The sequence below is a fragment of the Sturnus vulgaris genome, chromosome 19, assembly GCF_052056855.1.
Source record: "Sturnus vulgaris isolate bStuVul1 chromosome 19, bStuVul1.hap1, whole genome shotgun sequence".
In the NCBI taxonomy this organism is placed as follows: Eukaryota; Metazoa; Chordata; class Aves; order Passeriformes; family Sturnidae; genus Sturnus; species Sturnus vulgaris.
In genome coordinates, this window is record NC_142261.1 from 12,632,039 (window position 1) to 12,648,178 (window position 16,140).

A 16,140-nucleotide genomic window follows, 5' to 3' on the forward strand; every position below is an offset into this window, starting at 1 on the left:
GAGCTGGGGTTGGTTAGTGGCTCCCAGGGGTTGAGGCCCTGCTCGGGCTCTGCTGCTCTGAGGGGAGCCCCAGTCCTGCTCCTCGTGGGAGAGGAGAAAAAAAAAAAAAAAAAAAAAAAGAGGGGGAAAGAGGAAAAAAATGAAAAGGGGGGGGGAAACAGGAGGGAATAAGTGAAGGGCAAAAAAAAATTAAAGAAAACAAGAAATAAAAAAGGAAAATAAAAGGAAAAAGGAAAGGAAAAGATAGAAAAGAAAAAAGAAAAGGAAAACAAAGGGGAAGAATGGAAAACAAAGGGGAAAAATGGAAATGGTAAAAAGAAAAAAGCAACAAAAAAAGGGAAAAAACAACTAGGAAAAGAAACTAAATCTGGAAGTCCTTCGAGCTGGGTGCTCCCAGATGTTCCCTGTTTGAGCTCACTCCCTTCCAAGGGCTGTCACTTCCTGGATCCTCTCTGTGTCCCTACAGCAGTACCAGGGCTGTCCTCCAAAAATTCCTGTGTGAGACAGAGCCTTCACCACATTTGGGGGCAAAGGTGTGTCCATAAACCCCATGAGACACCTTGTCCCAGCTGTGGTGTCTCTAAGGTGTTTTTGGGGAAAAACCCAGGATTGACAGGTAACTGCTGATGCCAGGAACACATCCAGTAGGATCAGCAGCCCTGGTATCAGCCATGGATCTCCACATCCACATCACCCCTTAAGGAGCCTCCCCCAACCCAGGCAGAAGGAGCAGACAACAAATACCACCAGGAAAACATCACCTTCTTTAATTAAAAATAAAAATACAAGGGAATATGGTCTTCTGTGTGGATACTGGGAAGCAGCTCCAGGCTCTGCACTCCTCTGCCCCAGGGAGCTCCTGGGAGCCAGGATCCAGCACCCAGGGCTGTGCAAATTCACATGGACCGATCCCAGAGCTCTCTTTGGCCTCTTCTTCCTCACGCAGAGGTGGCACCAGCATGGAGAGGACAGTCCTTGTAACACCGATTCCACAGAGGGGACAAGGGGAAAGGCAGAGCAGTAGGTGTATTTACAGATGGGAAATGTTTCAAATACAGCGTTTCTGTCCCAGGAGCAAAGCCAGGGGTTTTCCACCTGAAAGCAACAGTGGAAAACTATCCAGGAGCCCCCGGCCCTGTCATGCTTGTCGCGCCTTCTTGCTCTTCTTCTTCTGCTCCTTGAGGGCTGCATCATGGGCTTTCCTCTTCTCAGCCAGTTTGTTGGCCTGAGGAGAGACCCCCAAGACCCTCAGTCAGAGCAGAACGGGGACTGCCACCCCTTGGTCCCACCGAAGCTCCAGGTGCACATGGAGGATGGACCCCATGGCACCGAGACCAGGAGTGGGATACAGAGAGTGGCCGCAGGAGCCATGGCCCTGAGGGGGCACAGGGAGCTCTGCCCTCCCATGGGGCAGCCTGGGGACACTGGGAGGGACCTCAACACCTTCACCGGGGACAGGGAGGAGTGGAAGGGGCGAGTGGGTTTGGGAACAGCCCATCGCAGGATGTAGGTGAGGGGCCCAGTCTCCGTACCTCACGGATTTTGCGCTTCTTCCCAAACATGATCTTCTTGTAGAGGTACTTCTCCCTCTTCTTCATCATCATGATGGCCAAGCGCTTCTCCTCACTCTGCTGCTCCTGCTCCAGGCGCTGCTTGTCCTCCACCCGCACCTTCCCTGCCGTCACCTTCACAGGAAGTGCCTGTGGGGAGCCAGGGAGCTCAGCACGGGGGAACCCACCCTCCTTCCACAGGGATAGAGGCATTTCCAGCCCTTTCACTGAGGGCCAGGCAGAGCCACAGCTCCCTCTGGACCTGCGGCAGGTCCTGGCAGGGATGGGAGCTGCAGCTCATCAATGTGAGGCCAGGAGCACCCCTGAAGTGTTCAAGGCCAGGCTGGACAGGGCTTGGAGACAGCTGGGACAGTGGGAGGTGTCCCTGTCCATGGCGGGGGGGGAACAAGATGAGCTTTAAGGCCCCTCCCAACCCAAACCATTCCATGGCTGTTTGATTGTCCCAGTGGTCCCAGGACAGGGACACCCCTTAGCAGGGACTGTGACACTGGAGCTGCCTCCATGGGCTCCCACCTTGTTGACCTGAGTGCTCTGAGTCTTTTGCTCTTCCATCTTCTGTAATTTCATCTCCTCTTCTTTTTCAGACTCATCTTCCTCTTCCTCCTCTTCTTTGTCATTGTCACCTTCGTCTTCCTCCTCTTCTTCCTCCTCCTCTTCACTCTCTTCATCTACAAGGAGACACCACCGTTACCCTTGGGATGCTCTGGAGCAGGCATAGCCCAGCTCCCAAACTCCTCCAAGGGCTCCCAGCACCTGGATTCTCTCCCCTCTGCAGGGCCAGCAGCTTCAGCTTCTCGGGAGGAATGTAGTCACCCTCCTTCTCTGTCACGAAAGGCGAAAGGTGCGGGGGCAGCAGGACCCCAGGGAAATAATCAGCCACAGGCAGGCACAGCTTGGCGTTGACCGAGTCAAAAACCCACTGGGGCTGCAGGTAGTACCTGGGCGAGGCAGAAGGGTCCCACCTCAGGCTCTGGAGCCCATGGGACAGCTCTGGGATGGCTGTTCTAGGGAGGACCCCCGTGCCTCACCCACCTGCCAACCACCTGCTTGTCCAGGCGGGGTCGGTCGATGATGTGGTGGGTGATGGACGGGTCAGTGGCCTCGTAGGTGGCACCGATGCACAGGGACTTATCCCAGGACACCTGGCCACCAAAGGACCTGTGGGCAATGCCACCGAGGAGTCAGGCAGGCAGGTGGGACCCTCAGGGTCACCCCACCCGCAGGATGGGTGGGTTACCCCCTACAGTCCTTCCATAGGGGGAGGCCAGGGCTGCCAAGGCTCTCCACGCACCGGATGACGAAGGCCAGCGGCTCCCGGGGCACCTCCCTGTTGAGGAAGAAGCGCAAGCCCTCAAAGAGCTTCTTGTGCTTTTCCAGAGCCTCCTGCTCCTTCTTCTTGGCATCCATCAGCTCTGCTGTCTCCTGCTCAGAGCAAAGCCCTCAGCCCACACACAGCCCTTGCCAAGCCCCCCTTGGCAAAGGGGGGGTTTCAGGAGCTGTGCCCAAACTGCCAGCCTGGGCACAGGACAGGATCCCCTAAGGGCAGGGATGAGCCCCCCCCACCAGGGTCTTACCCCCTCCACAGGAAATTCATCCATCTCCACCTCGTCCTCGTGGGTTGGAGCCACTGCCCGGGCCAGGCTGGCGCTCAGACCTGAGAGTTTCTGCAGGCAGAGGACAGAGTCAAATCCAGGGGGTGGGAAAAGGGGCAGCCCCATGGGGAAAGCGGGTTTCTCAGAGCAAGAGGCCAAAAGAACCAGGGCCTGGACAGAATCCAGCCTCCTCCAAGCACTTTCCCCAGCATGGGACCCTGGGGTCCCTGGCCATGCAGGGGGAGGCTCGTGGTGCCCGAGGCCAAGCCCAGCTCTGCCTTAAAGGAACAGGGAGTTCGGGATCAGCCTCCTCCACCCTGCAGGGATCTGTCTCTGTCCTTCTGTGCCACACCAGGAGGGCTGTGGGCAGGACATGAAGACCACACGGTGTCCCCATGGGTCACAATGCCAGCAGTGTCCCTCACCTCCAGGTAGCTCTCCGAATCCATGGCATAGTCCTTGCCCTCAGCAGGCTTCAGCTCATCCTCAGCTTGGCTGTCGATCTGGGAAGGAAAAGGGATGTGGAGGGAGCTCCCATAAACAGACATCCCAAAAATCCCTCATTTCCACCCTCCCTCCCACCAATCCGTGTTGCCATCACCCCAGGGTGGGACACAGTGACTCCAGGGTGGTGGCCTCACCTTTGGGGGATACACCAGGTTCAGGGACTGGTAGAGGCGGAAGTTGACAAAGCCCAGGAGAGTGGTGTAGAACTCGGTGAATGTGGCCATGACCCGGTAATCCACATCTGTGGGGTGCTGCCAGGGATGGGGGGGATACAGAGATAAAGAATCCCTCTCTACAGACGCCCATCTCACCCACAGGGAGAAATATCACATAATATCCCCATTTTGGAAGGGACCCACAGGATCATCCAAGCCCAGCCCCTGTCCCTGCACAGACCCCCCAACAATCCCAGCCTGTCCATCCCTGGCAGCGCTGTCCAAACGCTCCTGGAGCTCTGGCAGCCTCGGGGCCGTGCCCATTCCCTGGGGAGCCTGGGCAGTGCCCAGCACCCTCTGGGGGAAGAACCTTTTCCTAAAATCCAACCTAAACATGCCCCAATCGCAGAGATATCACAGCCACCACCGGACCCTGGGCAGGGAGAACTCTGCAGGCTTCCCCGCAAGGTCCTGCTGCCACCTTTCCACGCCTGGGTACATGGAACACTTAATCCCATCGTGGATGGGGACCTTGGAGTTTGGTCCAGGGATTCCAACTCTTCAAGGTGAATAGTGCAGGGTATGGCAGAGCTGGGCAAAAGCAGGACATGGACAGGGGACAAAGGCTTCACCAGACAGAGGGCAGGGTTAGATGGAATACTGGGAAGGAATTCCTCCCTGTGAGGGTGGGGAGGCCCTGGCACAGGGAAGCTGTGGCTGCCCCATCCCTGAAGTGTCCAAGGCCAGACTGGATGGAGCATAGAGGCACCTGGTATAATGGAAGGTGTCCTTGCCCATGGCAGGGGTGGAATGGGATGGGCTTTAAGGTTCTTTCCAACTCAAAATATTCTGATTCAGAACCATAAAACCATAAAGCCTCAACCCAACTGTGCCCAGCCTTAGAAATCCCAGGAGTGAATGGACAGGGCCCTGTGACTTCCTGCAGAGGCTCAGGGGGGAAGGTGTCCCAGCACAGTGGGGACCTCTCCTTGCCCTGCTCCTTGAGGTACACAGCAGAATTCCCTTGGAGAGGTTGCAGGATCTGACTCATCCCTTCCCTCCTCTCCACTAGCCTCGCTCCTGCAGGTTAATCTTCAATGGCTGATAAAGGAGTGCATTAATGATTGAGGATACAAAGGACTGGGGAGACTAGTACAGGCAGCTCCAGGGGATCCCAAGGTGACAGAGGGATGTGTCCCCACGTGCCTCTGCAGCCAGGCCCTCACCACAGGCTGGCACAGCCTCATCTACCCTGGGATAGTTCCTCACCCCCGCCCTGGTGATCCCCCGGGCTCTTCCCAGGTACTCACGTCGTGGGCAAAGGTGTAGGGGGTGATCCAGGTGATGGGCTGGCCCAGCACCTCTGCTTGGTAGTAGATGCCCTTGATGGAGAGGAACACCTGGCAGGACAGAGCGAAGGCTCAGTGAGAGGAAGGCTGCTGTGTCTCTGCCATTGTCACCCTTCCCCCGGCAGGAGGCTCCTCGGGGAGCACCAGACTCCAATGGGGTCTGTGATGTGACATTCCAATGGCTTCCAGCGCCCAAACCCAGCACCTCCCAGCCCCTGGCAGATCCTGGCCCCTGCCCTGCTCCCACCTTGCGCAGGGAGCGGGAGGCGATGACGTAGTTCTGGAATTCCACGGCCAGGCGCCGGCACAGCTGGATGGTCTGCACGTGGCACTTGCCCGTGCGGGGGAAGGTGGAGAACAGGAAGCACATGGATAGGGCATCGTCCAGGTCCCGCAGGGCGTCTATGAACGTGGGGTACCTGTGCCCAGGTGGGGGACAAGGGGGGGTCACACCCAGCCACAGAGCCCTGCAAAAGCTGCTGGGGCTGGGGGAGACCCAAGTGAGAAAGGCATGGGAACTGTGGAGCATCCAGCTCCACATTCCAGCAGAGCTGGTCAGGGAATGATGGGATATCCCGATTTAGGAAGGGACCCACAAGAATCATGGGGTTTCCTCCCTCCTGTGTCCCCTCCTTGCTCACTGTCACCAAATTTACCAAAGCCTTGGCAGCATTAACCCCCCAGCAGCCCTTTTGAGAAAAACCTCCCACAGGGAGAGCAGGGGAGTTCCCTGCGTTCTCCCGGAACTACCCAGAGTGGGCAGGCATTCCCTGCTCTCTCATTCCTTCTTCTCCAGCCCAGAAACACAAAATTCCATCAATAACTCCAGAAATTACACATGAGGTGGAAAGAGGGACAGATGTGGTGAAAGATCAGAGAATCCCAAGATGGTTAGGGTTGGCAGGGGCCTTAAAGCTCATCCAGTGCCATCCCCTTTTATGGCCAGGGACACCTCCCACTATCCCAGGCTGCTCCAACCTAGCCTTGGACACTGCCAGGGATCCAGGGGCAGCCACAGCTGCTCTGGGCACCCTGTGCCAGGGCCTGCCCACCCTCCCAGGGAACAATTCCTTCCCCATATCCTATCTAGCCCTGCCCTCTGGCAGTGGGAAGCCATTCCCTGTGTCCTGTCCCTCCATCCCTTGTCCCCAGTTCCTCTCCAGCTCTCCTGGAGCCCCTTTAGGCCCTAGCAGGGGCTCTGAGCTCTCCCTGGATCCTTCTCCTCCCCAGGATAGCACCCCCAGCTCTCCCAGCCTGGCTCCAGAGCAGAGGAGCTCCAGCCCTTGGACATTTCTGTGGCCTCCTCTGGACTCTCTCCAGCACCTCCAAGTCCTTTCTGTGGTGGACTCCAGAGGTGGATGCTCCAGGTAGCTGTGCCAGGGCTGCCTCACCTCTCTTTGACAATGTGGTCGAGTTTGTAGGTGGGTTTGTTGTCCTTCAGCCGCTCTACAGTGCCCCACTCACTCTTCCCGTACGCCTTCCGCAGCTTCCGGACAAACACCTAGAGGGACAGCAGGACATGGGGGCTCTGTGGCACAGGACGAGCCCTAGGGGCCCCTTGGGGGGGATAATCACCTTGTATTCCCGGAATTTGTTGACGATGGGCTCATGGAGCAGGAATTTGATGTCCTTGAGCAGGTAGAAGGTCCTGGGGGCGGTGGAGCCCTTGTTCACCTTCTTCTTGTGCTTGGGCTCGTGGGGGTAAATCCCCTTGAGGATGCAGAGGCGCCTGGGGACGGGAACAGGGCTGGGACAGGGGGCCACGGCACCTTTGTGTCCCCTGGCACACCCCAGGCCTTTCCTTGGAGGGGGAACCCCAACTTGGCAGCTGAAACCCACGACACTGCTCCATGACCCCAAGGGAAACTCCACCTCTTGGAGAGGAGTTTAGGGTGTCCTATGGCCACCCCACACCCCCAGGAAGGCCCGGGGCTCTCAGGAAGATGAAGGAGGTGATCAGTGGGGTCTGGATGGACAGAGTTCAGGGGTGACCCGGGAGAAGCAGGAGAGCTATGAGGTCTGAGGGTAGTGCACGGCTCCCATAGCAGGTTCCTGAGGATCAGGAGCAGGGGTGGAGTATTTAGGCTGTCCCAGAAGGCGTTCAGAGGTGCCTGAAAGGGTTCAGGAGTCTGGGAGGGAGTTCAGAGGCACCGGGGATCCCGGGGTTTAGGGGCCACCCCAAAGAACAACCACGGGATCCATCCCCCACTGCTCCCCTGAGTGGGTACCGGGGGTACTGAGAGAGTTCCAAGAGACCGAAGTTCAGGGTGTAGGGGCACCTGAAGGGGGGGAGGGGGGGGGGGGGTGTCTCAGGGGGTCCGCGGAGTTCTGGGGGTCCCAGGCGCACCTGAAGTCGGGCAGGCTCAGCTGCAGCTTCTTCCGCGCCCGGTTCCGGGTGATGTAGTTGGTGGCGGCTCCGCGCTCGTACTGGAGAGACACGGGGGCGTTGGGGGGAGCTCAGGGGTGCTGAGGGGACCCCCGCAACCGCCCCGCGGCCACCGGGACTCCAAGCGGAGAGGGAGGAGAAACGGGAACCGGGGATGGGGAGCTGGAAGGGGGCACCGGGCATGGCCAGTGCGGGGGGCAGGAGCGGAATCGGACACCGGGAGAGAGGGTCAGCACCGCTACCAGGGAAGGCTGCAGAGGCACGACACGGCCGGAGGGGTGTCACCGGCACCGGAACGGGGGAGCAGCAATGGACCGACACCGGGAGAAGGCAGGGAGAAGGAGGAACAACGGCACGGGAAGACACCATGCGGCAAAAACAGGCCCCAGGAGCATGACCGCGGCTGAAAGGAGGGGCCGAGAAGGGTCCGGTACCTTCTTCTTCTCTAGCCCACCCATGGCTCCACCGCCGCCGCCGCCGTCGCCACGTGCCCCCGCTCAACGGAGGACCCCGCGCTGGCCGCGCCCCCGCGACCGGGCCTGCGCACAGCGGAGCGGCCCCGCGCTGGGCACGAGGGCAGCGCGGACACGGAGAACAACGCGAACAGAATGAGCGGTGCGGGCAGAATGAGCGGCCCGGGCGGGTTGGGGCAAGCGGGTGAAGGGGACTCAGTCAGGCGTGCCGCAGGCAGTCCAGAGCCCTAGAAGGCGGGGGTCCTGAGGCGCAGAGTACACTGGGACATTGCGGTGCCTCGTAGGGCATGCCGGGATATAGCGAGGCGGCCATGGCGTGAAGTACGTTGGGATATACCGAGGCCTACTAGCGCGAGGCATGCCGGGATGTACCGGGACGAGGCTGTGTATGGCATGCCGGAACATAATGAGACAGTTGGGGCGCGGAGCACACTGGGATATAGCGAGGCAGAGGTGGCGCGGAGCACGCCGTGATGCGCCCTGGCGGAGCTGCGCGGGGCATGCCGGGATATAGCGAGGCAGGAGGGGCGGGCTGGAGGGCCTGGCCTGGGGTCGAAGCTGGTCACATATCGGAGTCGCTGCCGCAGGTCGCTGCCTGCGGGTCCCACTGCCCTCCTGTGGTCCCTGGCGCCGCAGCATCGACCACAGGCCACCGGCCCGGGGGTGCCTGACCTGCGGGGCCCACAGCCGGGGAGGTGTTTGGGGAACACCCGGGCACGGGAGGGTCTCGGTGGCAGGGGGTCCCCAGGCCCACCCCCCGTGCTCGGGTGTCCTCAGGTTGACGGGACCCCAGCAATGTTCTGGGATCCCCTCCTGGGCTCGGGGGATCTGCTTTTGTGGCGCAGGACTCCACGTCCCCCGCCCCCGGCAGGGGGGTTTTACCTCTTGGGGCTCAGGACCCCCAGAACCCCCGGGTTTAGGGATTTATTTTTTGGGGTTCGTGCCCCCTCCCCGCCTGTTCTTCGGCTCCGATGTGGGGTTGATCAATCTCTGTTTTCTCAATTAAATCGTAGCTCGAGGCGAGCATAGGAATTCTCGTTTCCAAAGGGGCCGGATTTGGCCCGGTTTCACCCCTGTTTATTTTCGGGCTGTGACCGCGAGTGTTGACCCGAGCAGCGGCACCTCGGGCCAGGCTGCCCCGGGCAGGGTGTCCCGGGCTGGCCGGGGCTGCCCCCGCTCCCCTGGGCTGCGCCTCAGCCAAAGTTCTGCCCCGTTTGTGCTGACTCGGCTCCGGCGTGCGGAAGCGGCCTCTCGCCACACCTTCCCGTGCTGTCCCGCTCCGGGCCCGGCTCATCCTGCCGCTCCCGGCTGTCCGGGCTGTGTCCCCCCTGTGTCACCCCCCTGTCCCGCTCCAGCATGTGGCTGCCGCTCGTCCTGCTGCTGTTGCTGCCCGCGGTCCTGCCCGCCCGGTGCTGCGGTGAGTGCGGCCCCGGCCCCCAAACCTGCCCGGGACCCCCTGAGCTCGGGGGGTCCCCGAGGAGCGGGGCTGGGAGCCCCATCTCCAGACCCTCCGACGGCGACTCGTGGCAATCCTCGGTGACAAATTCTCCGGGGCTCAGATCCCCCCAACTCCTGTAACTCCTTCCCCTGCCTGGAGCCAGCCCGTGCCCCCCACCCCTCCACGGGTCCCTGGGGACACGGGTGTCACCCCAGCTCTCTGCTCCTGCTCCATGTCACGTCTCTTTGTTTGTTCCTCTTTTAGTTTGGTGGGAAATCTGGAGGTTATGGGATTTGGGGGGCACGCGGAGGGTGTGGGGTGCATGGAGGGGTGGATGCTGGGGCACCACACAGATTTGGGGGGCTATGGAGCTGCAGGGCCGTGCCTGGGGTGGGTCTCGGCCCTCTCGTGCCCCCTGACCTGCCCTGCCTCTCCCGGGCCGGGGCAGAGGTCCCTGAGGGCTCGGCGGGCGCCGTGCGGGCGCTGAGTGCGCAGCTGCTGGGGCTGGCGGGGGACCCCGCGCGGGACCCCGACCCCGCCGTGTACCTGGCCCTGCGCCTGGCCCGCGAGCACGACCCCCGGCTGGAGCAGCGGTACCTGGAGCGGCTGCAGGACGCCTTCCAGCACCCCTATGGCAGGTAGGGGTTACCAAAGGTCCCCCACGGGTCTTTGGGGCCGCCCCTGTCCCCCGTGCTGATGGCCTGTCCCTACAGGAGCCTGCAGGCCCACGGCCACTCCCGATGGGACGCTGAGCACAGCATGTACGTGTGGGTGTCCCGGGGTCCCCTCAGGGCAGGTGACACCTCAGGCAGTGTCCTGGGAGGTGACCGGTGCCTTGCAGGAGCGTGGCAGAGCCCCCGCACACGGGGCGGCTGGCACTGTACCTGCTGGGGCTGCGGGCCACCTGTCCCCCACCCCATCCCCATCGCTTGCTGGTGACGAGGCTCAAATACTATCTGGAGGAGGACTGGACAGGTGAGAGTGTCCCTGTGGGGTGAGTGCCCACTTGGCACCTCCACGTCCAGCTGTGAGGCACCGGCTCAGCCCGGTGATACCACACGTTGTCCCCAGGCTCCCAGCGGCACGGCCACCCCCTCACCAGTTACTACCAGTACGGGCTGGGCGTGCTGGCGCTGTGTGTGCACCACAAGCGGGTGCGGGAGGAGGTGATCCGGCGGCTCCTCACGGCCCAGAACCATGGAAAGCTCGGGCACAGTGGCAATGCCGTGGGTAAGGGCCCGTGGGCACAGGTGGTGGCACCCTGGTGGGTGTGTGACTCCAGGGTGACACTGGGGTGTCCCTGCAGACACCGAGGCCGTGGTGGCACTGGCCTTCACCTGCCTGGAGCAGAGGAAGTTGGTGGGGAGCAAGCTGGCGGCTGAGCTGCAGGTGGCCACACACAGGGCCAGCAGGGGCATGGCCGAGGCCCAGGGCCCTGATGGCCTCATCGGCAACATCTACAGCACCCCGTGGGCCCTGCAGGTGGGTGTTACCTGAGGGGACATCTGGGCTGGCACTGGGAATGGGCATAGCAGGAAGTGGGTGCAGATGTGGGTGCCCAGGCAGGGGCAGCTGCCCCGGGGCAGGTGATGCTCAGCAGTGCAGTGCCCAGGTACCCAACCCTCCTCCCTCTTCCCACCACCTCCATCCCTCCCCGTTCCAGGTGTTCCTGGCCACAGGCACATGCCAGACGGAGCCGGAGTTCAGCCAGGCCATGGCTGCATTGCTGGAGAACCTGAAAGCCTTCGGCACTGCCGCCACCATGGCCCAGGTGCTGCCGGTGCTGCACGGCCGCTCCTACCTGGACATCGCCTCCATGCACTGCCAGGAGGAGCCAGGTGGGAGCGGGGGTAACAGGACTGGGGTCAGTGCTGCTGTCACCACAGTGACTGGGTGTCACCAGTGCCGTGGTGGCTTCTCACAGACACCCTGACACCCCTGGACATGGAGCCCCTGCCTGAGGTGCCGGGGAACAAGACGGTGCAGCTGGTGGTGGAGTGTCCCCTGCCATGGTGCTACGAGCTCCGGCTCTACGACCGCCCCGTGCTTGTGCCCGCCTCTGCCTCCCTCCTGGATGTGCTCCAGGCGGCTGCTGCGCTGGAACCCCATGACTTCAAGTATGTGGGGGTCACGCTGTGGTGGCCACGTGCCCTGCACCTGTGCCCTGTGCGGGGCTCACTCCAGTTCCCACCACACAGCTCCCTTGGGAGCAGCTCCCTACCACTGCCAACAGTGCGGAGCCAGACCCTCAACCCCTGACCCTGCTGTCCCACTCCTCAGGTTCCACACCCAGGATACCCCCCAAGGCCCTTTCCTGACCCAGGTGCTGGGGCTGGAGGCCCGGCAGGAGAAGCGGAACTACTGGCAGCTCCTGACCGCTCCCGACAGCCCCCTGCAGATGGGTGAGTGGTGGGTGGGGGTCGCTGGGGAGGTGGCAGGGGTACCCCACAGCCCCATGGCTGCTGTCTCACCCCAAACCGTTGTCCTTCTCTCCACAGGTATTGCTGACTACAGACCCCAAGATGGGACGACCCTCATTCTGCGCCTCAGCGAGTGGTAGAGGGTGGGGGGTGATGGCAATGAAACCCCCACTGTGGGCACAGGACCTGCCGGCTCCCTGCCTCCTCCTTTCCGTGGGCCAGCACTCCAAATCTGCCAGGGGCAGGAGGAGGGGATACACACGATTCCCTTTGTCCTGCAGGTGCAGTAGGACGGGAGCACCAAAACCAGCAGCTCCTCCAGTCCTGGTCTCACTCGGGAATGGGACAGGTGGCCGCTGGGAACAGCCGTTTTTGGGGTGTCCAAAGTATTTTTGGGACGGCCAAAGATTTGGGGAGTCTGAGTCAGTACTGTTCATCCTCAGCAAGGTGCCAGCTGGAATCTTCCTCCCCTGTAACCCGCCGGGGGGTACTGAGCTCCCATTGTCCCGGGGCTCGGGGGACCGCGGTGCCCGCGGGGAACCCTGAGGTGTGCCCAAATCCGCGTGATTCCCCCGGGAGTTTAATCCAGCCCCCAAAATCACCGCGTCAGCGGCGGTTTGGGGCTGGGGTCGGAGGGATAGCAGCGGGGACCAGGCGGGGTCTTGGAGGCGGCCCCGCTGTCACCACAGAGCCACCGCAGGGTGACGAGCGCCGGGGGCTGCCCGGCGGCACCGCTGGGTGTGTCCCCGGTCCCCCGTGCCCGCCGTGCCCCGCCCGCCCGGCAGTGACGCGGGGCCTTCGCAGGGAGGAGCCTCCGCCCTCCCTCCCGCCATCGCCAAACTTTCCCGGGGCCCCGGCCGGCGCCGCCGCCGCCTCCCCGGCACATGGCACCGCCTCCCCGGCGCTGAGTGCCGCCAGCACCCCCGGCCGGGCCACGCCACCGCAGCCAGCGGGGACAGCGCGGCCGCCACCGCGCCAGCACCGCTGTCACCGCCGCTGTCACCGCCACACAGGAGGGGAGGACGGGGCAGAGCGACGAGGGGCGGCCGCAGGCAGCGGAGCCGGTGCCCATGTGCCCGCGGTCGCGGCGGGGCGATGAAGCCGCGATGAGCACGGCGGGCGGGGGCGGCCTGCGGCCCTGGAAGCCCGACCCGGGGCAGGCGGGCGGGGGGCGGCCCGCGCCGGGGCCGGGGCCGGGGCCGGGGCTGCCGCTGACCCTCAGCGTGCTGGCCTGGCTGGGCACCGGCACCACCATGGCCGGCCTCAACAAGTGGATCTTCGCGGCGCACGGGTTCCGCTACCCGCTGCTGCTCTCGGCGCTGCACATGCTGTCCGGCGTGGCCGTGGGCTACCCGCTGGGCTGGGCACGGCCACCGGGCCCCCGGCCCCGCGCCAGGATCTACCTGCTCAGCCTCACCTTCTGCACCAGCGTGGCCCTGGGCAACCTGGGCCTGAGCTACGTGCAGCTGGACGTGGCCCAGGCCGTGGCCACCACCACGCCGCTGGTGACGCTGGTGCTGGGGGTGCTGTGGGGCCGGCGGCCGCACCCGCTGCAGTTCTGGGCCATGGGGCCGGTGTGTGCCGGGGCCGCCTGCAGCATCGCCGGCGGGCTCTGCTTCTCCCAGCCCGGCTGCGGCTTCCTCCTGGCCGCCACCGTGCTCCGCGCCCTCAAGTCCATCCAGCAGAGTAAGTGCCACCTGTCCCTGTCCCTGTCCTGCATGTCCACCTGCCCCTGGCACGGCCCCTGGGGCACGGGGGTCACCTCGGTGCCACCACCGGTGCTGGGGGTTCTCCCTGTTTGTCCTGCCACCCACTGTGCACCCTGGTGTCTCCCCAGCCCCAATGCCACCCCACTCTATCACTGGTATTACCCCAGTGCCACCTTTGTGCTGCTGACACTCCCTGGCCACAGTGTCACTCCAGCCATGGTGGCACTCGGGCTCCCAGTTTCACCCCAGCCCTGGTGCCACCCTTGTATCACCCCTGCCCCAGTGCCACCCCTGGTGCCACCCTTGTATCACCCTAGCCCCAGTGCCACCCCTTGCCCACTCTGTTTCTGATGCCACCCCAGAGCCACCCTTGCCCCTCTCAGAGCTGTGTTGTGCTTGCAGCCCTGAGGTGACGTGTCTTGAGTTTGTCATTGATGACACCATTAGTGTCCCTGTGGTGTCCTTGGGCCATGGGGGGGTGGAAGTGCCCTAGCTTGGCACAGGGTCGCCCAGCCTGTCCCATCTCTGTGGGCTGCTGAACTCCCTGTGAGTCCCCGTGGTGCCACTCAGGCCGTGGTGTCCTTGGCAAATGGCAGCGAGGAGCCAGCTGGAATGTTTTTGGCTGGGAAAGGAGCATTTCTTCTGGAGCCTGTGGGGCACCATGGGGACAGGCTCTGGCATGGGGCCCTGTGCTCACCTCAAGGTCTCCAGGCTGTACTGGGGTGCTCTGACCCCCCAAGGGACACCACTGGTCATTGTGCCTCTGTCCTGTCACCTTTCCACCCCCGGTGGGACGTGGACAGTGGCCCTGAGGAGAGTAGGGGCATGTCTGTGTGTGGTAGCCAGCCCTGCTGTGCCTGCTGTCCCCACTGTCCTCGGATGACCTGGAGGGGGGGACATGAGTACGAATGCTTGGAAACAGCCTGGGAAAGCTGCCCTGTCCAACTCTCCCTGTGGCACTCTGACCCCAAACACAGACAACCTTGAAAGCAGACACCCTCTGAATCAGGGCATCCCCAGAGTGAGACACCCCGTGAACCAGTGCATCCCTAAACCAAGGAATCCCAGAAATGAAGGACTCCTGAATTCCTGAACAGACACATCCAAACCAGGGAATCTCTAAACTGGGACTCCCCCAGCCCATGGCAGGAACTGGCCCCCCCCCCCCCATTTTCCCCTTCCCAGTGAATCCCAGTTTGGGATTTCTTTACTGCTTGGTCTCGTGTTGGTGCGTGTCTCCTGTGGGTGCTGGGTGTCCCTGCGGCAGGTGGGTGTTCCCGTGGGATGTCCCACTGAGTGTCCCCCTGTCCCCCCAGGTGTGCTGCTGCAGGAGGACGGTCTGGACGCGCTGTCCCTGCTCGGCCTGACGTCCCTGCCCAGCTTCGTGCTGCTGTTCGGGGCGGCCGTGGCGCTGGAGCTGGGTCCCTCCTGGCAGGGCATCCTTCGCCCCGACGCCACGCTCTGGGGCTGCGTCCTGCTCAGCTGCCTGGGCTCCGTGCTCTACAACCTGGCCACCTCCTGCCTCCTGTCGCTCACCTCGGCCCTCACGCTGCACCTTCTGGGCAGCCTCACCGTGGTGGGCAACCTGCTGCTGTCACGGCTGCTGTTCGGCACACGGCTGGGCGCGCTGGGCTACGCCGGCGTGGCGCTGACGCTGGCTGGGATGGTGCTGTACCACCAGCCCCGGCTCCTGGCCGCCTGCTGGGGCCTGCGGGGGCTGCGGCGGCCCCCGCGCCACGAGTAGGGTCCTGCGGGGGGGTCGGGGCCAGGAGGGCTCTGGGGGAGTGCTGTGCCAGTGTGTGTGGGTCTGCACATGCTGTGCCTGTGTGTGCCAGTGTGTGTGACTCTGTGCATGTGTGTCCGTGTGCACAGCTCTGTGCACAGACAGGGGCACACACGTGTCTGTGCATGGCTCTGTGTGCACACGGGTGCTGAGGAGCACACACGTGTCAGTGAGTGTGCATGTCCTGCTTTGCACAGTGTTTGAGTGTGCTGGTGTGCACAGCACTGTGCATGTGGCCGTGCTGATGTGCACACGTGTTGTGTGCACAGCTGTATGTACGTGTGTTGAATTGCACACTCAAGTGTGAGTGGCTCTGTGCACAGCTCTGTGCTTGTGGGTATTAACAGGCTCTCCAGTGTGGGCCTGGCTCTGTGCAGGACATGGTTGTGTTCATGTGTATGACACTGCACACATTTGTGTGCACAGCTCTGTATGCAAGTGTTGGTGTGCATGTTGGTGTGCACAGGCTCTGTGTGCAAGCCTGGTGCAGACTGTACATAGGTGAGTGTCTGTGGCACCTGTGTGCACGGGTGTGCACTGCTCTGTGTGTGTGTGTGTGTGTGTGTGTGTGTGTGTGCATGCGTGTGCTGCTCACAGGTCCCGCTGTAACCAGGCCTCTGTGCAGGTGAGCAGGTACCTGTGTGTGTGCCCTGGCTCTGCATATGGCACACTCAGGGACGTGGCTCTGGATACACAGTTCTGGATACACAGCTCTGTGCATCCAGCTGCTGTCCCACCTGGGAAAACAGAAGTGTGT

General features: G+C 62.6%; 3 protein-coding genes across 3 annotated transcripts; 2 read left to right on the forward strand and 1 right to left on the reverse strand.

Annotated features, from left to right (window-relative positions):
* Positions 1–741: 741 nt before the first annotated feature.
* PES1 (pescadillo ribosomal biogenesis factor 1) lies at positions 742–8,303 on the reverse strand. The gene is made up of 15 exons (XM_014894785.2): positions 7,995–8,303; positions 7,522–7,601; positions 6,750–6,903; positions 6,566–6,675; positions 5,422–5,593; positions 5,136–5,225; positions 3,805–3,921; positions 3,589–3,666; positions 3,146–3,235; positions 2,863–2,993; positions 2,604–2,729; positions 2,325–2,509; positions 2,085–2,239; positions 1,533–1,700; positions 742–1,225 (listed from the first exon to the last, which is right to left on the reverse strand). Exons 1-15 carry the CDS (start codon positions 8,016–8,018, stop codon positions 1,139–1,141), a joined length of 1,767 nt encoding a protein of 588 aa, XP_014750271.2. The 5' UTR covers positions 8,019–8,303; the 3' UTR covers positions 742–1,138.
* Positions 8,304–9,271: 968 nt separating this feature from the next.
* Positions 9,272–12,076, forward strand: TCN2 (transcobalamin 2). Its single transcript, XM_014894790.2, has 10 exons — positions 9,272–9,450; positions 9,920–10,109; positions 10,185–10,232; positions 10,313–10,446; positions 10,543–10,701; positions 10,778–10,953; positions 11,135–11,309; positions 11,396–11,588; positions 11,752–11,873; positions 11,970–12,076. The coding sequence occupies exons 1-10, from the start codon at positions 9,390–9,392 to the stop codon at positions 12,029–12,031; spliced, it is 1,320 nt and encodes a 439-aa protein (XP_014750276.2). The 5' UTR covers positions 9,272–9,389; the 3' UTR covers positions 12,032–12,076.
* Positions 12,077–12,807: 731 nt separating this feature from the next.
* On the forward strand, positions 12,808–15,484 carry SLC35E4 (solute carrier family 35 member E4). The gene is made up of 2 exons (XM_014894791.2): positions 12,808–13,577; positions 14,917–15,484. The coding sequence occupies exons 1-2, from the start codon at positions 12,962–12,964 to the stop codon at positions 15,342–15,344; spliced, it is 1,044 nt and encodes a 347-aa protein (XP_014750277.2). The 5' UTR covers positions 12,808–12,961; the 3' UTR covers positions 15,345–15,484.
* Positions 15,485–16,140: the final 656 nt, after the last annotated feature.

What these genes read in the sequence shown, in the direction of transcription:
- SLC35E4 (XM_014894791.2), top strand. Translation starts at nt 12,962, where the DNA reads ATGTGCCCGCGGTCGCGGCGGGGCGATGAAGCCGCGATGAGCACGGCG. An exon ending in CCTCAAGTCCATCCAGCAGA is followed by an intron (nt 13,578 to 14,916) that starts GTAAGTGCCACC and finishes CTGTCCCCCCAG; the next exon opens with GTGTGCTGCTGCAGGAGGAC.
- TCN2 (XM_014894790.2), top strand. Translation starts at nt 9,390, where the DNA reads ATGTGGCTGCCGCTCGTCCTGCTGCTGTTGCTGCCCGCGGTCCTGCCC. An exon ending in GCACAGTGGCAATGCCGTGG is followed by an intron (nt 10,702 to 10,777) that starts GTAAGGGCCCGT and finishes GTGTCCCTGCAG; the next exon opens with ACACCGAGGCCGTGGTGGCA. An exon ending in GCACCCCGTGGGCCCTGCAG is followed by an intron (nt 10,954 to 11,134) that starts GTGGGTGTTACC and finishes TCCCCGTTCCAG; the next exon opens with GTGTTCCTGGCCACAGGCAC.
- PES1 (XM_014894785.2), bottom strand. Translation starts at nt 8,018, where the DNA reads ATGGGTGGGCTAGAGAAGAAGAAG. An exon ending in GACAAGCAGGTGGTTGGCAG is followed by an intron (nt 2,510 to 2,603) that starts GTGGGTGAGGCA and finishes TGCCTCGCCCAG; the next exon opens with GTACTACCTGCAGCCCCAGT. An exon ending in GCAGAGGGGAGAGAATCCAG is followed by an intron (nt 2,240 to 2,324) that starts GTGCTGGGAGCC and finishes GTCTCCTTGTAG; the next exon opens with ATGAAGAGAGTGAAGAGGAG.